Source organism: Hyaena hyaena, unplaced genomic scaffold (genome assembly GCF_003009895.1).
Source record: "Hyaena hyaena isolate Hyena2069 unplaced genomic scaffold, ASM300989v1 scaffold_7, whole genome shotgun sequence".
Classification (NCBI taxonomy): Eukaryota; Metazoa; Chordata; class Mammalia; order Carnivora; family Hyaenidae; genus Hyaena; species Hyaena hyaena.
This window is the reverse complement of record NW_024080639.1, coordinates 5,097,366-5,117,281: the sequence shown is the minus strand read 5'-3', so window position 1 is coordinate 5,117,281 and position 19,916 is coordinate 5,097,366. Positions and strand designations below refer to the sequence as shown.

At 42.9% G+C, this 19,916-nt stretch overlaps 1 protein-coding gene across 4 annotated transcripts in view; it reads left to right on the top strand.

Annotated features, from left to right (window-relative positions):
- The first annotated feature begins 514 nt into the window (after positions 1 to 514).
- Positions 515 to 19,916, top strand: part of HEATR3 (HEAT repeat containing 3) — a 40,276-nt gene continuing 20,874 nt past the window's right edge. Inside the window, exons 1-11 of one of the 4 annotated variants that reach the window (XM_039242330.1) lie at positions 515 to 797; positions 913 to 1,085; positions 2,943 to 3,030; positions 4,425 to 4,537; positions 6,510 to 6,619; positions 9,331 to 9,471; positions 11,360 to 11,637; positions 16,144 to 16,234; positions 16,341 to 16,498; positions 16,771 to 16,853; positions 17,714 to 17,850. In XM_039242330.1, the coding sequence (XP_039098261.1) occupies positions 660 to 797; positions 913 to 1,085; positions 2,943 to 3,030; positions 4,425 to 4,537; positions 6,510 to 6,619; positions 9,331 to 9,471; positions 11,360 to 11,637; positions 16,144 to 16,234; positions 16,341 to 16,498; positions 16,771 to 16,853; positions 17,714 to 17,850 (1,510 nt within the window). In that variant the 5' untranslated portion in view covers positions 515 to 659. The other 3 variants (XM_039242315.1, XM_039242323.1, XM_039242336.1) reach the window with 3 other exon arrangements.

The following is a 19,916-nucleotide window of genomic DNA, read 5'->3' as shown; positions in this document are numbered from 1 at the left end:
CTAACAGACGGAACTTCCCAGATGCCCCCAGTAAGACTAATTTCTTAAGGGAATCCGTCTTATCAAACATAGATGTACATTCATTCTAAAACATCTAAAACAAAAAGTTCTTTTTTTTTTTTTTTTACTATGGCAGGAGCTGTTCTAGGCCCTGGGGGCACAAAAAATCGTGGTTAATAATTTTGAGCGCCTAAAATCAATATCAAGTTTGGTGTTAGGCTCCTTACACAATTTAATGTAAGCCTGACAATAACCTTGCAAGTTAGGTATCCTTAATCGCATTTGGTTATTATGGAAATAAATGTGTGGCGACGTTCCGTAACCATAAACGTCACTAGCTGGTGGGAGGCTATAGTCCCATTAAAACCCAGCCTCCTTGTTCCTGGGAAAAGAACCCTGATTTTGCTCCTAGCCCAGGTCTGGCCCCACCCCCCCGCCGCCCATTACGCCTGCGCGCTCCCGGCGCCAGCCCCTCCTCCCCGCCGACACGCGGCGCGCTTGCGCACTGCTTGCCCATGTGGGCTCCGGCCGTCAGCGGGCCCTGCTGAGCAGTGGCACCGAGAGCCCCTCGGTAAGAGGAGCCTGCCACCAGCTCGGCAGCCTCCGCCGTCCTGCTGTCGCCCTCCTCTCTCCGTCTTCTCCCCACAGCGCACATCGTCATGGGCAAGAGCCGGACGAAGCGCTTCAAGCGACCTCAGTTCTCTCCTACGGGCGACTGTCAGGCCGAGGCGGCAGCGGCGGCGAACGGGACTGAGCGAGAGGAGGACGACGGGCCGGCGGCGGAGCTGCTAGAAAAGGTGAGGCGGGGGCTCGCAGGGCCGCGAGGGGCGGGCTTCGCGCGGAGCCCGGGGGCAGCGCGGCGCACCCCCGCCGCGGCCCCCGCCGTCTCTGACACTTGCTCCTGCCCCGCAGCTCCAGCACCCGAGCGCCGAGGTCCGCGAGTGCGCCTGCGCGGGGCTGGCCCGGCTGGTGCAGCAGCGGCCGGCGTGGCCCGGCCTGGCGCGTCGGGACGCAGTGCGCCGCCTCGGACCGCTGCTTCTGGACCCCAGCCTGGCGGTGAGGGAGACGGCGGCGGGCGCGCTGAGGTGAGCCGGGAGAGGGGTCGCTGCGGCCGGCCAGCGCTCCGTGCGTGCCACGCACCGTCGATTGGCTCCGTGCACTTGCCCGCGGCGGCTCGGGAGGCCCCAAACTGCCCGGGGTCCCCCATTTGCAGAGGGGGGGTTTGAAGTCAGTCTGCACACCCCAGAGGAGCGCGCCTCCTGCGCCCCCCGCACGCCATCTGTCCATCTGGCCGCTCCAGCTGCAAGCAGCCAGCTGCCACGTATCCCCCTCCCCGCAAGGCCTACGGGACATCGCGCCCTCTCCGAGAACCCCGAGTCCCAAGGTTCTGTGAGCTCTTTCAGCGCATGCGGCACGTGTTCTGGGCGCGGGGGGTTTGGGCAGGCAGAACATTGAGCAAGAGAGCCAACATCCCTGCCTTCGCCGAGCCCGTGTTGATGAGGAGAAAAGAGACTAGTAAACAGGTAAAACAGGTAATAGAAGTGCTATGGATAATGAGTTGGAGGTGGGAACTTACCTGAAGCTCTGATCTGTAGATGACACTTGATCTGATGCCTCTGAGCCAGACTCGAAAACGCGGGGGAAAAAGGATTCCCGACAGAGGAAAACAGCAAAGACGTGAGGCAGCCAAGGGCTTGGCCTGGTTAAGGAACAGGAAGGTTAGCGTGGCTGAGCAGAGCAGGGCTGGGTGTTATAGATGAGGCTGGAGGGATGGACAGGGGCTCCGTGGTGTAGGGCTACAGGGCCTATTGTGAGCTTGAGTGGCCTGATCCTGATTTACCTTTTGAAAAGGCTACTCTGGTGGCTGTGCCGAGAATGGACTGTAGAAGGGGCAAGAGCAGAAGGTAATGTTTGCAGTGCTTGTCGTTCTGTCTATATACTATGTTGCATGTGTGGATTTAGCAGGTGTATTGTGTGTATCCACTGTGCTCCAAGCAATGGGCTAGGCAGTGGGCATGTGTTAGTGAACAAGACAGACATAACTTCCGTCTTACAGCTTTGAGGGAGACAGGCTAATGATTTGGTTATAATCAGAGGATGCTATGGATATAACTGGGGGTTCAGAGAAGAAAACCCTAAGGGAGGGCTGTTTGAGGTGAGCTCTAAGGGATGGATGGGGATTAGCCACGTACTGGAGGAATCTGCATGTAGGAAGCCCTACTGTGTCCCTGCAGCGTTCACACACTGGGAGCTCCTGGAAGATTGTGTGGGCATCTTATTCATCTCCGTATCTTCAGTGCCTGGTGCAGTGCTGTGCACTCAGATGGCAAGCAGGCAGTGGCTTCCCAATTAAAATTCGGTTTAGCCAGGGTTGCTTCAGGGGCTGCCCTTGGGAAGTCTTGATCTCAAAAAAAGTTCCCTTCATAGATCATGTGGTGATTTGTTCACATTAAATAGGAAAGGCTTGGGGTGCCTGGGTAGCACCTGGGTTGGTTAAGCATCTGACTTAGGCTCAGGTCATGATTTCACGGTGCTGACCGCTCAGAGCCTGGAGCCTGCTTCAGGTTCTGGGCCTCCCCGTCTCACTGCCCCTCCCCTGCTTGTGCTCTGTTTCTCTCTCTCTTAAAAATAAAATAAAAACCTAAAAATTTTTAAAAATAGGAAAAGTCTTCTCCCCTTTACTGCCCCTGTAGCCATGCACCTGTGTATTGCTTCAGACTTCAAAATTAAGTTGTCACATGACAGAGTCATTTGTTTACGTCATGCGAAACAAGGATGGGAACAGATGGAAATCTTTGGATTCGTTGCATAGCATCTCACAGAAATCAAGCAATGTCATCAGGAAAACCTTAAGTATGGGTAGAGATTACATTTGAGAACTTAGAAGTGTTTTGTGACGTGTGCCCTGAGAAAGTAAAACCTATTTTAAACTTTTTGTTTAGAAATCTCAGTGCTTGTGGAGGTTTTGAAGTTTGTGATGACATGGTGACTAAGGATATCATGACTCCTCTGGTCGCTCTGCTTAAAGAGGTAGGTGGTTTGAAAAAGTATCTTCATGGCAGTTTTTAATTGTAGCTTTTAGTATATGCACTTGGTTTTTTTTTTTGTTTTGTTTTGTTTTTTTTTAGCCCTTTGGTATTAGTTATTTTGTCTTCCCTCAAAACATTCTATGGACATTTTATTTCTTTTCCTAGAAACATAGATTTCTCCTCATTATACAAGTCTCAATTATTTTCTCCCCACTATTTTTTATTTATCTGCTAGTTGGAAAAGACCTTTCTAAAACTATAGACTGACTCCTTTAGACCTTAAGTTTTGTAAATAAAAATAGTCTTTACGGATTGCTTACTTTTGTGTCAGGTGGTGTTTTTTGTATTATTTAATCCTTCCGGCAGTCCTGTTTGGAAGGTGTTAATTTTACAGTTGAGAAAGCTGAGGCATGGACTGGGAATTTGCCATGAAGATTACATTAAGTTTTCAAATTTAACATCACGCCAACCTTATTGCATGACGTAGTTCGGGAATTAAGGCGCTCTCCAGGGTACTTCTAGTCTACTATTCTGTATTGATGGGTAACTTTTATTTAAGGCTTTATAAAGAATATCTGGTTTTGATGAGAGGCATCAGTCTTATTCTATTGAGGGCATTAGTTCTGAACCGATGGTAATTTTCCCCACAGGGGACATTTGGTAATGTCTGGAGACCCTTTTGATTTGAGGGTAGGTGTTGGCTACTGGCATGCAGTGGGTAGAGGCCGAGGATGCTGCTAACATCCTACAGGGCATGTGTCAGCCCCACAACAAGAATCATCCCATCCAAAATGTCAGTGGTACTCAGATTGAGAAGCCTGGCTTTAGAGGGGGCCGTGGGCTGTGCTACAGGGCAGTCCTGCCCCAACTTTGGAGCCAGAATACGTGGATCTGAATCCCAGCTTTACCGTGTATTAAGCTACGCCTTCCGCAATCTCCTGGTACCTCGGTTTCCTATCTGTAGCAGAAGATTGGGAATAATAGATCCTTTGCTTCACAGTTTGTGACCAGGACTAAATGACTTAATATAAAGTGCTCACAGTAGTGCCTTGTACATAGAAGGCCCTAAGTAGATGTTAGCTCTTCTGTGTGTTACCTTTCTGTGCCTGATTTACTATCTCCATTGCGTTATATAAAATACTTTGTATCGATTCTACATTTTAAAGTGTTAAATGCTTTGTATCCAGTTTGTATAATTACTCGTGAACTTCTCGTGTCTGTGTTTCTTCCCAGAAGGGAACAGGAATGTGGGAAGCAGACTGTTTATGAGACTTTGATGAGCTTGTTAACCACTATAATTTCTGATGTTTAGTTTTTTTGATTCTTCACTGTCATTAGCCTTTTTGTTTAATTATTCTTTTGAACCAGGGCGCTAATCATGACATTTGGTTGCAGTGTAGTGCCGGACTGGATTCAAATGAGATGTCTCCACAGGAAAAAAAAGATCAGAACAGAAATTCTATTGAGAACATAGCCAATGAGGCCGTGAATGTGCTGTGGAATATATGGTAAGGTGCTTTCTAAACACAGCCTCCTGCTACAACACTCCTCAGGCTGCTGCTCGTTCTGTAAAACTGGAGAGGGATCTCTGTTCTCCTTGGTGGGCCCATGATCTTAGGTAATCTAAGATCAACCCTCCTTCTCAAGCGTTTTTCCTCATAGCATCACTGTATCTTTTTTTGCTTTATGACTTTTGTCTCCAATCATTGCTGCTGACAGAAATAAGAGGAATCATGGCCGTTACCATCTGTTACACCCCAGTTCTCCCCCACTACCTGCATATCCTTGAGCTGTCGTTGTCGTAAAGCTAGTTGGGTCCCTGTGCAGCAACTGCTTCAGTCTAGCACCTGGGACGAGATGGGGCCACACACCTTGGCTGGTGTTTTACTCGTCTACCCTAGCAGGTGCCATTTGACAGGGAGGTGGATGCCTAAGAAGAGCTCCCTTGGCCCCGGTAGGAGGAAAGCCATGCTCTCCATGATTGCAGCAGTGGTGGGTGGCATGGGCTTGCTGTTAGGAATGGAAACGGCTAGAAACACCACCTGGACTTAATTTTTCCTACCCTATTTTATGTCCCACCTTTCTAACCGGATTGTGTCATAGTTCCTTATTTTCTAGTCAGCAGTGATGATACCTTCTGACCTAAAAGCGCATGTATATCTTAGAAAACAGGACTAACTTGGATCCTGAAAAGCTGCCCACCTAGCATTCTGAACTTGCCTATGATTTCATTTCAAACTGGTGGATGCATTCCATCAGGAAATTGGAGAGATCAGATTTGAGGAAATGAGCAAGTGAGTGGGTCCATTTTCCTGTGTACCAGATAACTTTAGCTTATTTATTGTTAGATTAGAAGTTTTAAAAAATTTTATTTGAAAAGAGCCTGAAAAAGTAGTCTCCACAGTGTCTCTTTCCTGAATGCTTATGAGCCCTAACAGTATCATTTCCAGTTGTCATAGCTCTTCACATTTTTGTCTTATGCTTTATATTTTAAATCCTATATAAGTTAGATACACATGTACATATTTGCAGTTACTTTAACACATGTGTGCCTTATATTCCTGACTTTATCTGATTCCACCACGACAGCTTGAGGGTGGGCTCACAGCAGTGCTGTAGTAACAAGATGGGTAGGTAAGTAGACAGAGAAGCAGGCAGAAAATAGTTTTTCTCTAGATAACAAAATTGAATTTCATAATTGAACCACCTCTGTTTAATAACCTGGTGCACACTGTTAGTGTATCATGTACATATGTGGTTTGTACAGAGGGATACTTTTCTCTAGAAACATAGATAAAATTATTAAAATTCGCTCTTTTTTACCCTGTATTTAGTATATATGTTTACTAATAACATTCTTAATGTTAATTCTTATTTTTTTATTAAAAGGTAGTATAGCTTCAACTATATTTATAATAGTAATTTCTCTTCTGCAGACTGCAAATTCTCCTTGTTGTTTATAGTAGCAGTCTAGAAAGGAGTGAATAAAATTTTTTTTCTTTAAAATTTTTCCTTTTTGTATTATAAGCGTTAGAGACCTTTCATCCTCACTCTAACTTACTATTTCTGTTATACAGTGGAAGGAACGGTAGGCTGGACCCAAGGAACCACCACAAAGAAAATGTGTGATCTTTGGCTATATCACTCCATCTTTTGGGGCCTGGGTTTCCTCCTGTATGAAATGAGGATTAGAAGTAAATGATAGTGATTTCTAAGATCTCTTCCAGCTCTAGCTTCACTGGCATGCAGGTAGAGGTTGGTTAAAATGTCCCACTGTGTTAGACATAATAAGAGATTGCTAGTTCTGTTTATGTCTAGGGTATATGAATGGGCTTTGGTTTCTTCATCTCTAAAAATGGTGCTTGACTCCAGTTCTTTAGTTTTTTATAAAGCCTAATTTATCTTTTCATGAATTTCTGTGGTTGATTTCTTAATGTTAAAATGTGAATAGTAAAACTTTTTTTTCCCCCTTCAATTTAGTGAATGCAGTAGTAGAGCAGTGTCTATATTCAACAAAGAAGGGTGTTTGGAGATTGTATTAAAGTATTTAAGTAGGTTTTCCACCAATGTTGACCTGGCTATTTCAGTAGGTAAGTGAAGAAAAGGTGATGATTTATTAAGTATGTATGGCCTTATTCAAAAATTTATATTCCAACATAGAATGTTTATTCTACAGGAGTGATTTTTTTTTCATTATATATAAACGTGTAATCGAGTTCTGTTTGTTCTGGATCTTTTAAAATCTGTGATTCATAACTTTACTTACTCATACGGTTTTCCTGCTCTTCACTCTGAAAGGGAGGAAGGTAATTATGTGAGCAGGTGTGGGGTTTCCAGTGTATTACCATTCTTAGAAGGCTTTATTAATTCTTGAAGCTTTCATCTCCCATTTACTGAGAAGTAGTAACCCACAACTACCACGCCTTTGAGCCAAAATTAATTGGAATCTAGACTTATTTAAATGTCTTATGCCACTATCTCATACTCCCAGCAGAAAACTGGTAACCTGTGTGTTTTTTGAGAGAGGAAAGTAAGTGATTGAAATTTCATGGAGGCCTGCTTCCCTTCTGTGAGACAGGGAAAACAGGCCGGCAGCTACAGCTGCCTTGCCTCCCTCACTTCTCTCTGTGGGGTTAGAGAGCCATCATGAAGAGCCCTGTCCATTTGAGGAGACAGACAGGAGGGTGGGTGGCTCCACAGAACTCTGGGGAGAGTGAAGAAATAATTAATGCAAAGCATTTCTTTTCTACCCATTATAATGACCAGATCTAGCTGTCCTTTAATTATGCCTTTCTTCTGGCATGGACTGTGTTTCCTCTTACTGATGCTTCTCTTGGCTTTAATGGATACTTTTAAGAGAACAGGAAAAAAAAAAATAGTGGAATAAATAATATTGGTAAAATTTTTTAAATCAGTTTCTCAAAATGGAATCTTTGGCAGAAGGGTGATTTATGAGTAAATGTGGATTTTAAAAACAGCTGAGCTAGGAAATTGGTAGGTGGCTTTTAATCTCAGAGGACAGTTTTTCTTTCAATGAGAAATTCACAAAAGTTAGTTAATAGCTTTTAAAAGAAAAACTTCACTTCTGTTTTTATATCTTTACTTTTGTAGATTTAGTTATTTAAAAATTTGTTCCTCTAATAAATTTTAAAAAATGGATCAGAATAAAGTAATTTTGAATTGTGTAATAGTGTTTCTGCATTTAGCTAGATTCATAATTTTTTAAACAAATGTCAAGTTACGTTGGTTTGAAAATCAAGCAGGTTCACATGGTAAAGTGAATCCTGAAATACCATTCTATATATTAATATGGCTTTCTTTGCTCTTGAATTGTCTTTATGGTAGCAACCAGTTTCTCTTGGCTTTTACTAACATAAATTTAGTCTCTTAATGAAAACAATTACATTTGTGTGTGTGTGTAATTATGTATTCGTATACAAATGTGTTTTGGGAACCAAACTAGATCACAGCAGTAGCATATTTTTGACTAATTTGGATAGGCATGGTCGACTTTGAAGTTTGGAAACCTGGAAAGAAATGGATTTGTTTGGAATACACTAAGAAAAACAAACTTGGACTCATTTCGAAATTTGTGCTTCAGAGGTCTCTTGCCAAACTTGTCAGGCAATCCCAGTTGTTTTGATACTTTCAGTTAATTATTTCTAATATGCTAGTTGTAATCCATTGTCTTGTTTTAGTGCAAAGGAGGAGTTAGGTGCTAAATGGACCATATGTCTACTAATACAGTAGCCATCTCTCAGTTTACTCATTTTTATGTAAACTGCTTTTTTCTTTTTTTTCAAGTCTTTTTTAATGTTTATTTTTGATTGAGAGCGAGGGGAGTGGGGAGGGAGAAAGAGAGGGGGAGACAGAGGATCTGAAGCAGGCTCCAGGCTCCGTGTTGACAGCAGAGAGCCTGATGCAGGGCTCAAACTCACAAACTGTGAGATCATGACCTGAGCCAAATTTGGACCCTGAACCAACTCAACCTAGTCACCCCTAAAAATGCTTTTTTTCTTTTCTTTTTTTAAAAAGTTTTTTCTTAATGTTTTATTTACTTCTGAGAGAGAGAGAGAGAGAGAGAGAGTCAGTGTGAGCAGGGGAATGTCAGAGAGAGAGGGAGGCACAGAATCCGAAGCAGGCTCCAGGCTCTGAGCTAGCTGTCAGCACAGAGCCCAACGCAGGGCTCGAACCCACGAACCATGAGATCATGACCTGAGCCAAAGTTGGACGCTTAACCGACTGAGCCACCCAGGCGTCCCTGAAAATGCTTTTTTTTTTTTTTTTCCTAAAAGAATTATTGTTTCACTAGAAATAGTCCTAAGTTTTAAGGTCATGCTGAATTTAAAGGAAGCCAGAATGACCCCAGACCTGGGGCTTGTTCTTGACTATAGAGCTACTAAGAGTGTTGTCTGTGCACTGGCGTTCGGTCCATAGGTTGTTTGCTGCTGACCTGCGATAAGTGCAGAAATAGAGGAGAGACCTTTATAGATGTTCATAGCAGTTCCCCATTGTGACAGCATTTAAGAGCCTTTAGTATTGTATTTTTTTCCTTTTATATTGTATTTTGTAAAAGTATATTGTGTAAAGAATTAGCAATTAAGAAAAAGAAAATCTTTCATTGCACTGATTGTTTGAGAAGCCTCATTTGCGTGTATCATCCTTAAAGTAAAGCATGTCTATTTTCCAAAAGCTATATGTGTCTGAAGAAGTTGTCAAGATGCAGATGTTTTGTGATGAGTCAGGCTGGTGTAAATTACCCTAGCAGAATTCATCTGTTTCTTAATTTTTATCTTTACAGCGTATTGTTTGCAGACAGTGACTGAAGATAACCCAGAGCTGCTGAGCTCTTTCTCTGCCCCAGCACTGCATGTCCTGGAGTCGGCACTGCTTTCTCCTGTCAGTTCCATGGACTTCATCCTGTTAAAGACATTGGTGGCAGGTAAAATTCAGCCACATGCAACAGTGTGCTTTTTTAGTAATTTGTAATGAGTAGAGATGGGGACCAAAACTCAATCATTGATTAATTTCACCACATCAGGACCTTCCAGGATGGGTCTGTTCTGAAAATTGTAATATTTAAGTAGAGATCCTTAATTCAAGAGGCTATGCATAGGGGCACCTGGGTGGCTCAGTCAACTTTTGAACATCCGACTCTTGGTTTTGGCTCAGGTCATAACCTCATGGTTCATGGGCTCCTGACAACATGGAGACAACATTCTCTGTCTCTCTCTCTCTGTGTCTCTGTTTCTGCCCTGCTCATGTACTCTGTCTCTCTTTCTGTGTATCAAAATAAATTAATAAGCATTAAAAAAAATACATGTAACATAGAATTTACCACCTTGAGCATTTTTAAGTGTACAGTAGTGGTAAGTACATTCACACTGCTGTGTAACCAACCCCCAGGACTTTTCATCCTGTAAAAGTGAAACTCTACACATCGAACAAGTCCCCATCTCTCCCTCCTCCCAGTCCCTAGCAGCCACCCTTCTACTTTCTGTTTCTATGAATTTGACTACTTTAGGTGCCTCATATAAGTAGAATTATATGGTATTTTTCTTTCTATGGCTGGCTAATTTTATTATGTTTAAAAATATTTTTTAATGGTTTTTTTTATTTCTGAGAAAGAGAGAGAGAGAGAGACAGTGTGAGTAGGGGAGGGTCAGCGAGAGAGGGAGACACAGAATCTGAAGCAGGCTCCAGGTTCTGAGCTGGCTGTCAGCACAGAGCCCGACGTGGGGCTTGAACTCATGAACCATGAGATGATGACCTGAGCCTAATTTGGACACTTAACCGACTGAGCCACCCAGGTGCCCCTAATTTATTCTATTATTTAAAAAAAATTTTTTTTAAGTGAGCTCTCCACCCAGCATGGGACTTGAACTCCTGACCCCAAGATAAAAGAGTCACAAGCTATACCAACTGTGACTAGTTGTATTTAGTATAACGCCCTCAGAGTTCATCCATGTTGTAGTGTGTCAGAATTTCCTTCCTTCACTTGGGTTGGTGGCTGTTGAGTAATGCTGCTGTGAATATGGGTCTACACGTATCTGTTCGAGTCCCTGCTTTCACTTCTTTTGGGTTCATTCCAGGAAGTATTTTTATTTATTCATTTATTTATTTATTTTTATTTAAAAAAATTTTTTAACATTATTGAGAAACAGAGAGACAGAGCATGAATGGGGGGGGGGGGGGGGAGAGATGGAATCTGAAGCAGGCTCCAGACTCGAAGCTGTCAGCACAGAGCCTGACGTGGGACTCAAATTCACAGATCGCGAGATCATGACCTGAGCTGAAATCAGACACTTAACTGGCTGAGCCACCCAATCGCCCAGGTGTTGTTTTTTTTTTTTTTAGTCTAACTACTTAATGGCAGCTCCTGTTCTGTAGAACCTGCTTTCTGGTTTGTCCACGAGGCCTTGGAATTTTAGTACATTTAGTTTCACTCCTGGAATATAAGAAGCTGTCTAGGAGGGCAGCTCAGGTTAAGATGAAAGAGAGTGAGGCAACTTAATCCGTTGTTTCAAGTGAAACTTGATCAGCCTTCTCTTGGTCTGTTGCTGTGTGGTTTATCAGAGAAAGGCATTGAGTGCCAAGGAAGGGAGATGATTGTGGGGGATGGTAACAAAGGGAACTGCCTCTGTGCAAAGCATTGTTTTTTGGGTGTTTTTTTCTGACATTTAATAAAAACTGAACAGAGGTGGAGGAGGGCTGGAAATTTTTTGAAATTCCACCTGAGCTTAAAGAATCAATCTCGTGGAAACTGGATTTAATAAAAGCTTTCACAGGGGAGTCCTTTGTCCTTACGCGCATTTTTCCCCCCCCACCAGGGACAGTTTGGAACCTAAAAGACATTATTCCATCCAAGAGTCAGGCAGAAATCATAAATGCCATACTAAAGACCTTATCAGAAGTGTTGGATGTGGATGCTGGTGAAATAGTTATTCAAATGAAGGAGGCTGAAACTCAAAGGTTAAAAGCGGCTGCAGAGACGGAGGAGATACGAGAGAATGCCAGTGGTGACAATCTGATTGAAGACGATGAAATGGAAGAAATTCCTCATAAAAGAAAAGTTAGAAGGAAAACTTTCATTTCAGATTTACTTCCAGTAAGTCAGATTGATGCTTGCAAGCCTGGATTAATATAGCGGTTTTCTTTTAATAGGTTGCCTAAACTTTCCAGAAAAATGTTACAGCAGAATTAAGTATAAAGTGAACTCCAGTAAAAATCAGTCCTGTTTCCCCATTGACTCTCATGGTCACATTAGAAATCTACTCCCAAAAGGGGAAATGAAATTTACCTAAAATGAAACTTTAAGGGGCGCTTGGGTGGCTCAGCCAATTGAGCATCCGAGTTCAGCTCAGGTCACAGTCTTACAGTTTGTGAGTTCAAGCCCGGTGTTGGGCTCTGTGTTGACAGCTCAGAGCCTGGAGGCAGCTTCAGATTCTGTGTCTCCCTCTCTCTCTCTGCCCCTCCTTCCCCCCCAACAAATAAACATTAAAAAAAAAAATTAAAATAAAATGAAACTTATATATAGAACATTTCGAAGCGGGGATAGACCAGTCCTTTAATAACACTTTAACATGCAGTCACTTTCCTAACTCCTGTGTGTCCCCTCTTGTTACATGCTCTGCCAGACCGTCTTCAAACTAAAGGAACTCTTACTTTGCTTGGCCTGTCCCCTTGCCTTCTTGTCTCTTTTACTGTAGTATTTATCCTTACCAAAAGAGCAAGCCTAGCTCTCGTTGGCCCACTGCTGCTGGGCAGAGAAGGTTGGGCACTTATGAAAATCGGTGGTGTTTATGGTTTGCCGAATGGGAGGTTGTGACACACTTGTGTTGGAGTAAAGGTGGGCAAACTCAGGTGCGGGGAGCGTTTCAGCAGAGCCAGTCAGCAGACGTGGGGCCGTTCTTTGGAAAGACATCTCCCCCACGGAGGAGAGCAGGGAGCACGACAGGCTGGCCTTCTTCATTCAGCGGCACCTTTCCTGTGCTCCTGCTGTGTGCCAGGCACCGTGCCAGATGCTGATGCTAGAAAGACGATGAAGACGTTTTGTCTTCAGGGACCTTTTCCAGCTTGGGAGGACAGATGCAGAATTAGGACGTATTATAATGTGCCCGTGCTAAGAGCAGTGATGGGGCTGGGCACAGATTTGTGAGGGAGTGAAGAGGCACACCAGATAGATAGCCCTGTTGGGAGAGGGGATGGAGCATTGGTCAGAGAAGGCTTTGGGGACAGAACACCCAGCTGTCTTAAAGGATGGGGCAGAAGCAGCACAGGCAGAAGCAGGTGTCCTTAGGGGCCCGGAGGCGGGGGCGGTCAGTGAGGCTGCTGACTCTCTTCATTCCGAAGGAGGCAGAAGAAGCCCGAGCCGGAAGCGTGCCCTTCCCATGTGCCCTTCCCATGTGCCCTTCCCATTCCCTCGCACTTTCTGTAGCTCTGCATGTGGCTCGTCCCGATTGGTATAGAATGAATTGAAACAGAGAGCTGTCTTTAGTCAGAGCCTTAGAGTTGTGAGAAGTTTATGTCCAATGAAAATTGTTTCAATGGAATATACCTGAAAAGAAATATAACAGTATCCTACTTTCTGGGGTTCACGAAGTCTTGTAAAGCACGAATCGGTGCTGTTTCAGCTAAGCCAGGATGTTGCAGTCGGAGCTACTTTCCTGCCCCGTGGTGAGCCCTTAGGCACACAGCAGCAGTGAGTTGTGGGTGAATATGAAAGTGAGAAGCCGGGAGCCGCTTGCAGATCATCAAGTCGCTTCAGGATTGTGACACCCCTTTTGGTGCAGGCAGGCACATATTTGAACCCCAGCTTTACTTTTTGTCTGTAGTCTGAGTAGAATTTAAAGCCATGTGCCTTATCCTTGCAAAGGCGTATTTATAAAGCACCCTAGGAGCATTTTTCTCTTCAGTTGTCACGGGAAGGGTCAGTCCTGGATCTGGGGCGTACGTGGTCTCCACCGGGGGAAAGGCAGGGTGTGACAGATCAGGGCGTGGAGGCTCCTCTGCAGCCGTGGTGGCGCACTGAGTTTGTCCCAGTGGGGGCACGTTTTACCACGACTAGTGCCCGTCGGCAGAAGCCAAGGCTACAGGCTGTCAGGGAACCCTGAAATACCAGAAACCCCTCACGGGGAGCCGGAGAACGCACAGCACCCTAAGCTTCAGCACTCTCAGCCCTGCTTCCAGGGGACTCCGAAGGGGAGCACGAGGGGACCGAGGCCCAGGTCTACCAAGACTAAGTGGCACCATGTAGAAAATGTTGATATTTAACTGTCATTTAGCCATTTACTCTCCCACGTATTATTTAAAAATACAACATTGGTGCTTATAAAATGCAGTGTTTTCTCATAACAAAAGCTTGTTTTTTAAAGTCTATTAGCATTACTGAGTAGACTGGATGGTTAACAGGCTGGTCAGTCAATGTTTAAGTACCAGTAGGGTGCTGGGCACTGTGCTGATATGTGCCAGGAACATAAATGTAATGCCCATCGGCCCTGGTCTTTCTCACTGCCCAGTGGCTGGTGCAGGAGTCCTTTGGGATCAAAATCTTTAATCATATCATTTAACTTCAGAAGGTAATAGCCACAAATACGTAAAAAAAAGAACCAACCCAAGTTGTTGTTTTAACATATGCAGAAATAGAGGAGTCCTTCGCCCAGCTTCCACAGTTATCAGTGATCATAGCCTGTTTTATTTCATCTACTTCCCCACCCCCCCTCCCATCTCAGTGCTGAGTATTTTGAAGCAAATCTCAGATGTCATGGCATTTCATCTAGATTGGTTCTTTATGTTAGTTTGATGACAGTAAGAAGCAGGGAACTGTTCTGAGCAGAATTACATAAAACAATAGAACCTAATTTCAGGGTTCTTCTGAGCCAGATCTTCATATATCTCAAGGGAATGAGAGCTCAGCAACAACATATCTTACTTAGCTTTGAGTCTAATAAATGTTTACTTGAACGTCCTATACACAGCAGATAGAAATAATTTTTATATACATTCTTGCCAGTGATAAAAGGAATACAAATGCAGGAATTCCTAAGCTACATGTTTTAAATTAGCATGTTGCTTTTAAAGTAATTATTAATAAAATTACTATCTTTTAATAAATAAATAAATAATAATAAAATTATAATTAAGAACAAAAATGTATTTACTTTTTGTTGTATATTTATATATTTAATTTTTTTTTTAAATTTTGAGAGAGAGCACTAGTGGGTAAGAGGGACAGACAGAGAGATAGGGAGAGAGAACCCCAAGCAGGCTCTGTATCGTCAGTCCAATGCGGGGGTTCAAATCCATGAACCGTGAGGTCATGACCTGAGGCAAAGCTATGAGTTGGATGCCCAACTGACTGAGTCCCCCAGGCGCCCCAGATTTTACTTTAAGGAATCTCTACACCCAGTGTGGGGTTTGAACTCACAACCCTGAGATCAAGAGTTGTATGCTGTACTGACTGCCAGCCAGACATGCCTACTTATTATTCTTTAATAATAATAATTTTGAATATTGGGGCACCTGGCTGGCTCAGTCAGAGGAGTATGTGACTCTTGATCTAAGGGTCATGGGTTTGAACCTCCCATCAGGTGCAAAGGTTACATAATAAATAAAACTTAGAACAAAAATAAAAAAATAATTTTGAACTGGTTCAAAATTACAGTCAAATTATTGTACGAGAAGTTGGTGGAAGGCTGAAAATCATGAAAATTCTGGAAAGAAAATAGGAACGTGTCACAGGATCTGGAGATGTCCCTTTTGACACCATAAATCTGAGGAAGTGAAATATCCAAGTAATCTGTAATGTTCCAAATTAGTGGAATGCTTAATAAATGATAGTGTATCCATTAAATGGAATATTGTAGAGGCATTAAGAAGGCAGTCAGAAACCTGTTGAAATTGGGAAGCATTCAGACAATGAAATACATGTTATTTTTAGCTTATGTGCTCTTCTGGAATATCAGTGTAGCTATTTCACTTTTCATAGGTAACTTGAGGATTTAAGAATGGTAATTGGTAAGTTCATGTTAATTATTCCCAGGGGAAAAAAGTTCTTCCCTTTCTTCAGTCTTAAGGAAATGCTCTATTGCCATCCTTCAGAGAAAGTCAGGAAGCCAGCCTGTCTGCATCTAAGGGCTTGTTAGTAGTTCCTGTAAATGCAGTCTTTTCTAAGAGGATGTCTGAGCATCTAAAAGCAGGTTTGTTGTGTATAAGCGCCTGGTCTCTGAAATGAGCTCTTGTTTTCATCTTAGTGGGCCAAGCTCCTCCTTAACACATTAGATGAAGTTTCAGGGTGACTTCAGTTCAGAATTCCTGAATATTTACCTCTTCTCTGCAGCTAACTAAGCAACACTTAGAGACCAACAGTGCAGACGGATGGGAGCACAGCTAACAGCGGCCTGCTGCACGGTGCCAAGACCAATCATAACACTTGTTTGTACTTGAGCTCATTAGGGCTTTTCTTCTGGCTGCCCCATCCCCCAGGTGCACTAGTCCAAGGGTAGAAATCATGGAGTAGGCTTTAACTAAGGACATTCACGTGAAAATACTTTCCCAAACATTAGAGTTCATTTTTTCTTTCTTTCTTTCTTTCTTTCTTTTTTTTTTTTTAAAGCCCACTGACAAGGAATTGAGAGAGGCTATAGCATTGTTGACAGCCCAGCAGACTGCCCTGGAAATTATTGTCAACATGTGCTGCATTGAAGGTTTGTCACCAGTTTACGTTGAGACATTCTCCCCCGGACTGAAAGGGCAGCTTCCATGAGGATTTTCTTAAGTATTCCAGTTATGTGTGGTTCGCACTCTTCCCAGATCCCTCAGACGATGAGTGGGAAGAGCTTTCTAGCAGTGACGAGAGCGACACGTTTATGGAAAATTCCTTCAGCGAGTGTGGTGGCCAGCTGCTGTCTCCCCTCTGCCTCTCCCATGAGGTTCACACCGCTTTCACCAACTACCTCATCCCAAAGAAGGTAGTCTGTTTTAAGTCTGGCCTCATTCTGGAGCATGGGGAGGGCTAGCCATTCACTGTGCATGGGAAAGAGGTTTGCTCATGCTTCCAGACTGGAGGTAGCTGGCAGGAAGCAAGCTAGGACTCACGGTACCGAGAGTACGAGGAAGGGTTGACCCTTCCTACGCCTAACCATTTCACTTAGAAGTCGCATGCTGGGATTTGATAAAGGGGTGTTGTGTAAAATGACTCCACTCTTTAAGCTTTGCTTTACCGCCTTCTTTTTAAATCTAGATTTTTGAGAAAACCGCCTTTCCAAACAGCATTGCAGTTGACCTATGTTCTAGGAGTCCCACCTGGAAATCTTTGGTTAGAAAGTAAGAACTTTCCTATTTTCAAAAACTATTTGTCATTATGTTATTACGTGAGATGATGGGCCTCTTAAGTGTTTTCCCTAGAAAAATGGGTGCTTATGTGCATGAAGCCATGAGAATGTACATGGCAGTGTGGCTCATAGTTGCCCCAACCTACCAACAACCTCAGTGTCCAGTAGCAGAATGGATAAATAAGTTTTGACGAAATCTTACAGGAGAATACATTAGTTAAAAAAAAAAAAAAAAGCCGAACTAGAACATTGAGCAAGAAGGCAAGGCACAAAATAATCTCACTGTGATTCCATTTCTACAATGTTCAGAAGCTGATAACACTTATCTGTTTTGTCTCAGGATACATATGTAGGTGGTAAACCTATAAAGAAGAACAAGGAAACATTTACCATAAAAGTCTGGGTAGTGGTGACCTTTAGGGGTCAGAGAGGTGGGGCATGATAGGGAAGTAGTAGATGGGCTTTGGGGGTGCTAGCAGGGTTTAGTATCTGGGTGCACAGTGTTTGCTTTATAAACTATGAATAAACTACTGAATTCTGTATATGTGTTGAGCACTTTACGTATGTCATATTGCCCAATTAAAAATATTTCAGATGCTGCTGTGCATAAAAAAATGTTTCTAAAGCAGATTCTTTATGACTCATAAGTGAGTAATTGTGCCGTAAGCCCTGAGTGCTCAGGCAGTTTGATTAGGTAGATAAACAGTTCACCTTAGGATTCTTTGTTAATAGCCCTATACCTGCTGCTTGCAGATATTCCCAGCCGGAGCCTGAAGTGTAGGTGAGGAGTTAATACTGAGTCTGTTGGATAACCTGTTAGAGAAACAGCACATTCTTCCACTTCCTTTCCAGGATGAACACTATTCAGTGCAGAGCCCTGGTGTGTCTCCAGAATCTCGTATCCCTCCTGGATGTGGACTGTCTGGGGGGAGCTGCAGCCCTTCAGACACTTGCACAACATCTGTCACAGCTGCTTTTTTCTCAGCCAGGTAAATATTTAGGCCTCATTGCAAAAGACGGTTTGGGTCAAGAGAGTTTTGAAGGGCCAGGAACTTGGACTTTGGCATTGTTCTGTTTGTCCTCCATCCAGCAGAAATCTTCCCCAAGCACAGAGTCATATTTATAGCTGCCAGAGGTATAGAGTCCAACCCATATGCTGGTCTCTGGGTTGTTTTTGGTTTTTATTAGTGTTTCCTGCATCCAGTCATATCAGGCCAATAAGGGTGAATCACAAATATCATAGATATCTTACCCCATTAAGGTATTTGGGTAATTCTCTAGTCTTTCTTTTTTTTTTCTTTTTTTTAAAGCCTTAATTTTTTTCTTTTTTAGATTTTTTGTTTTGTTTTTCTTTGAGAGAGAGAGAGAGAGAGAGAATCCCAAGCAGGATCTGTATTATCTGCACAGAGCCCGACCCGGGGCTTGATCCCACGACCCTCAGATCATGACCTGAGCCGAAATCAGGAGTTGGATGCTTAACTGACTGAGCCACCTGGCCACCCTATCTAGTCTTTATTTTCTTCAGTTTTCTTCTTAAACATAAAATCATTGATTTACATTTGATTGGGTAATCCATACCTGTATTACAGAATTCACAAGTTACTATAGGACATAAAGCAGAAATCCTCCCTCCTTTTCCTCATACCACCCAGTTCCTCTCCTAGAGTCCATCACTGTTACCAGTTCCTTGTGTGTTCTTCCAGAGGAATTCTCCATATCAAAGTATGTATATGATTTGAAAAAAAAAAAAAAAAAAAAGAAGTACATACATGTGTTCTTAAGGCAAATAGACTACCAGATACACAGCACTGGACTCTGCTTTTTTCTAATGCATTTCTTTTTTCAAACACCTTTGCATGGTAAGAGGTGTTACCAAGTCTCTAATATGGATCAATTTCATTTGTACATAGAAACCTAAAGAGATACAGTATGTAGTTAACTATTCTTTCTAAGTGGCCTAGCTGTGTGAGGGTTAGTGCATGTTCTTCTAACAGGATTTCATAGCTTGTGGTGGTAGAATCTCATTTGACTTGGTCACATTAAACTATAGCCGCTCAAACCAAAGATGAGAGACTGAGAGGGAGGGGAAAATAGTACTTTATGTAGCAAAGGAAAATTCTCCATATTACCCTACCTAGCATTCATATCTGCAGTGAGGGTAATTTGGGAGGTAAGAATTTGCTGCTCTCAGATCCTCAATTTCAAAGTGTCTTTAAGGGAGTTTTTGAGGGTAAACTTGAAGATATGTAATATTTGCTTTCTGTACTAACCTTAGAATTTAACCACCAAATTAAGATATAACCCCACTGTGTTACCATCAGTATATTATTCACAAATTTCATTGTAAAGTATTTATTTAATGTATTCTCTTCTTAGATACAATGTTAAGCCCAGAGCTGACACTCAGGGGCACCAGGCTGACTCAGTTGGAGGAGCACATGAGGTTAGGAGTTTGAGCCCCATCTTGGGGGTAGAGATCACTTGCATAAATAAGGCTTCAAAAAAAAAGAAAAAAAGTTGTGGAGCACCTGGGTGCCTCAGTTGATTGAGCATCCAACTTTGTCTCAGGTCATGATCTCGCAGATCATGAATTCTAGCCCCACATTGGGCTCTGTGCTGACAGCTTAGAGCCTGGAGCCTGCTTCAGATTTTGTGTCTCCCTCTTTCTCTGCCCCTCCCCTACTCGTGCTGTCTCTCAAAAGTGAATAACGTTAAAAAAAATTGTATTAAAAAAAGGCTGAAACTCTTAAAAGATCAAAACATGGTCGATTTTGACTAATTGCAAGTTTCTACATAAACATTCATTCAAGAGTTGCTCCCCAGTTCTTTGCTTTAAATTAAAATTTTTATTATTATTAATTTTAAAGATTTTATTTTTAAGTAATCTCCCCAGCCAACATGGGGCTCAAACTCAACCCTGAGATAAAGAGTCATTTGCTCCTCTGACTGAGCCAGCCAGGCACCCAACCCCCAGCCGGTTCTTTCAGACATCTGTTTTGCACTCCGTCAAGTTAACATGAGGTGCTGTGCATTTAATAGTGCATGTTTCAGAAGT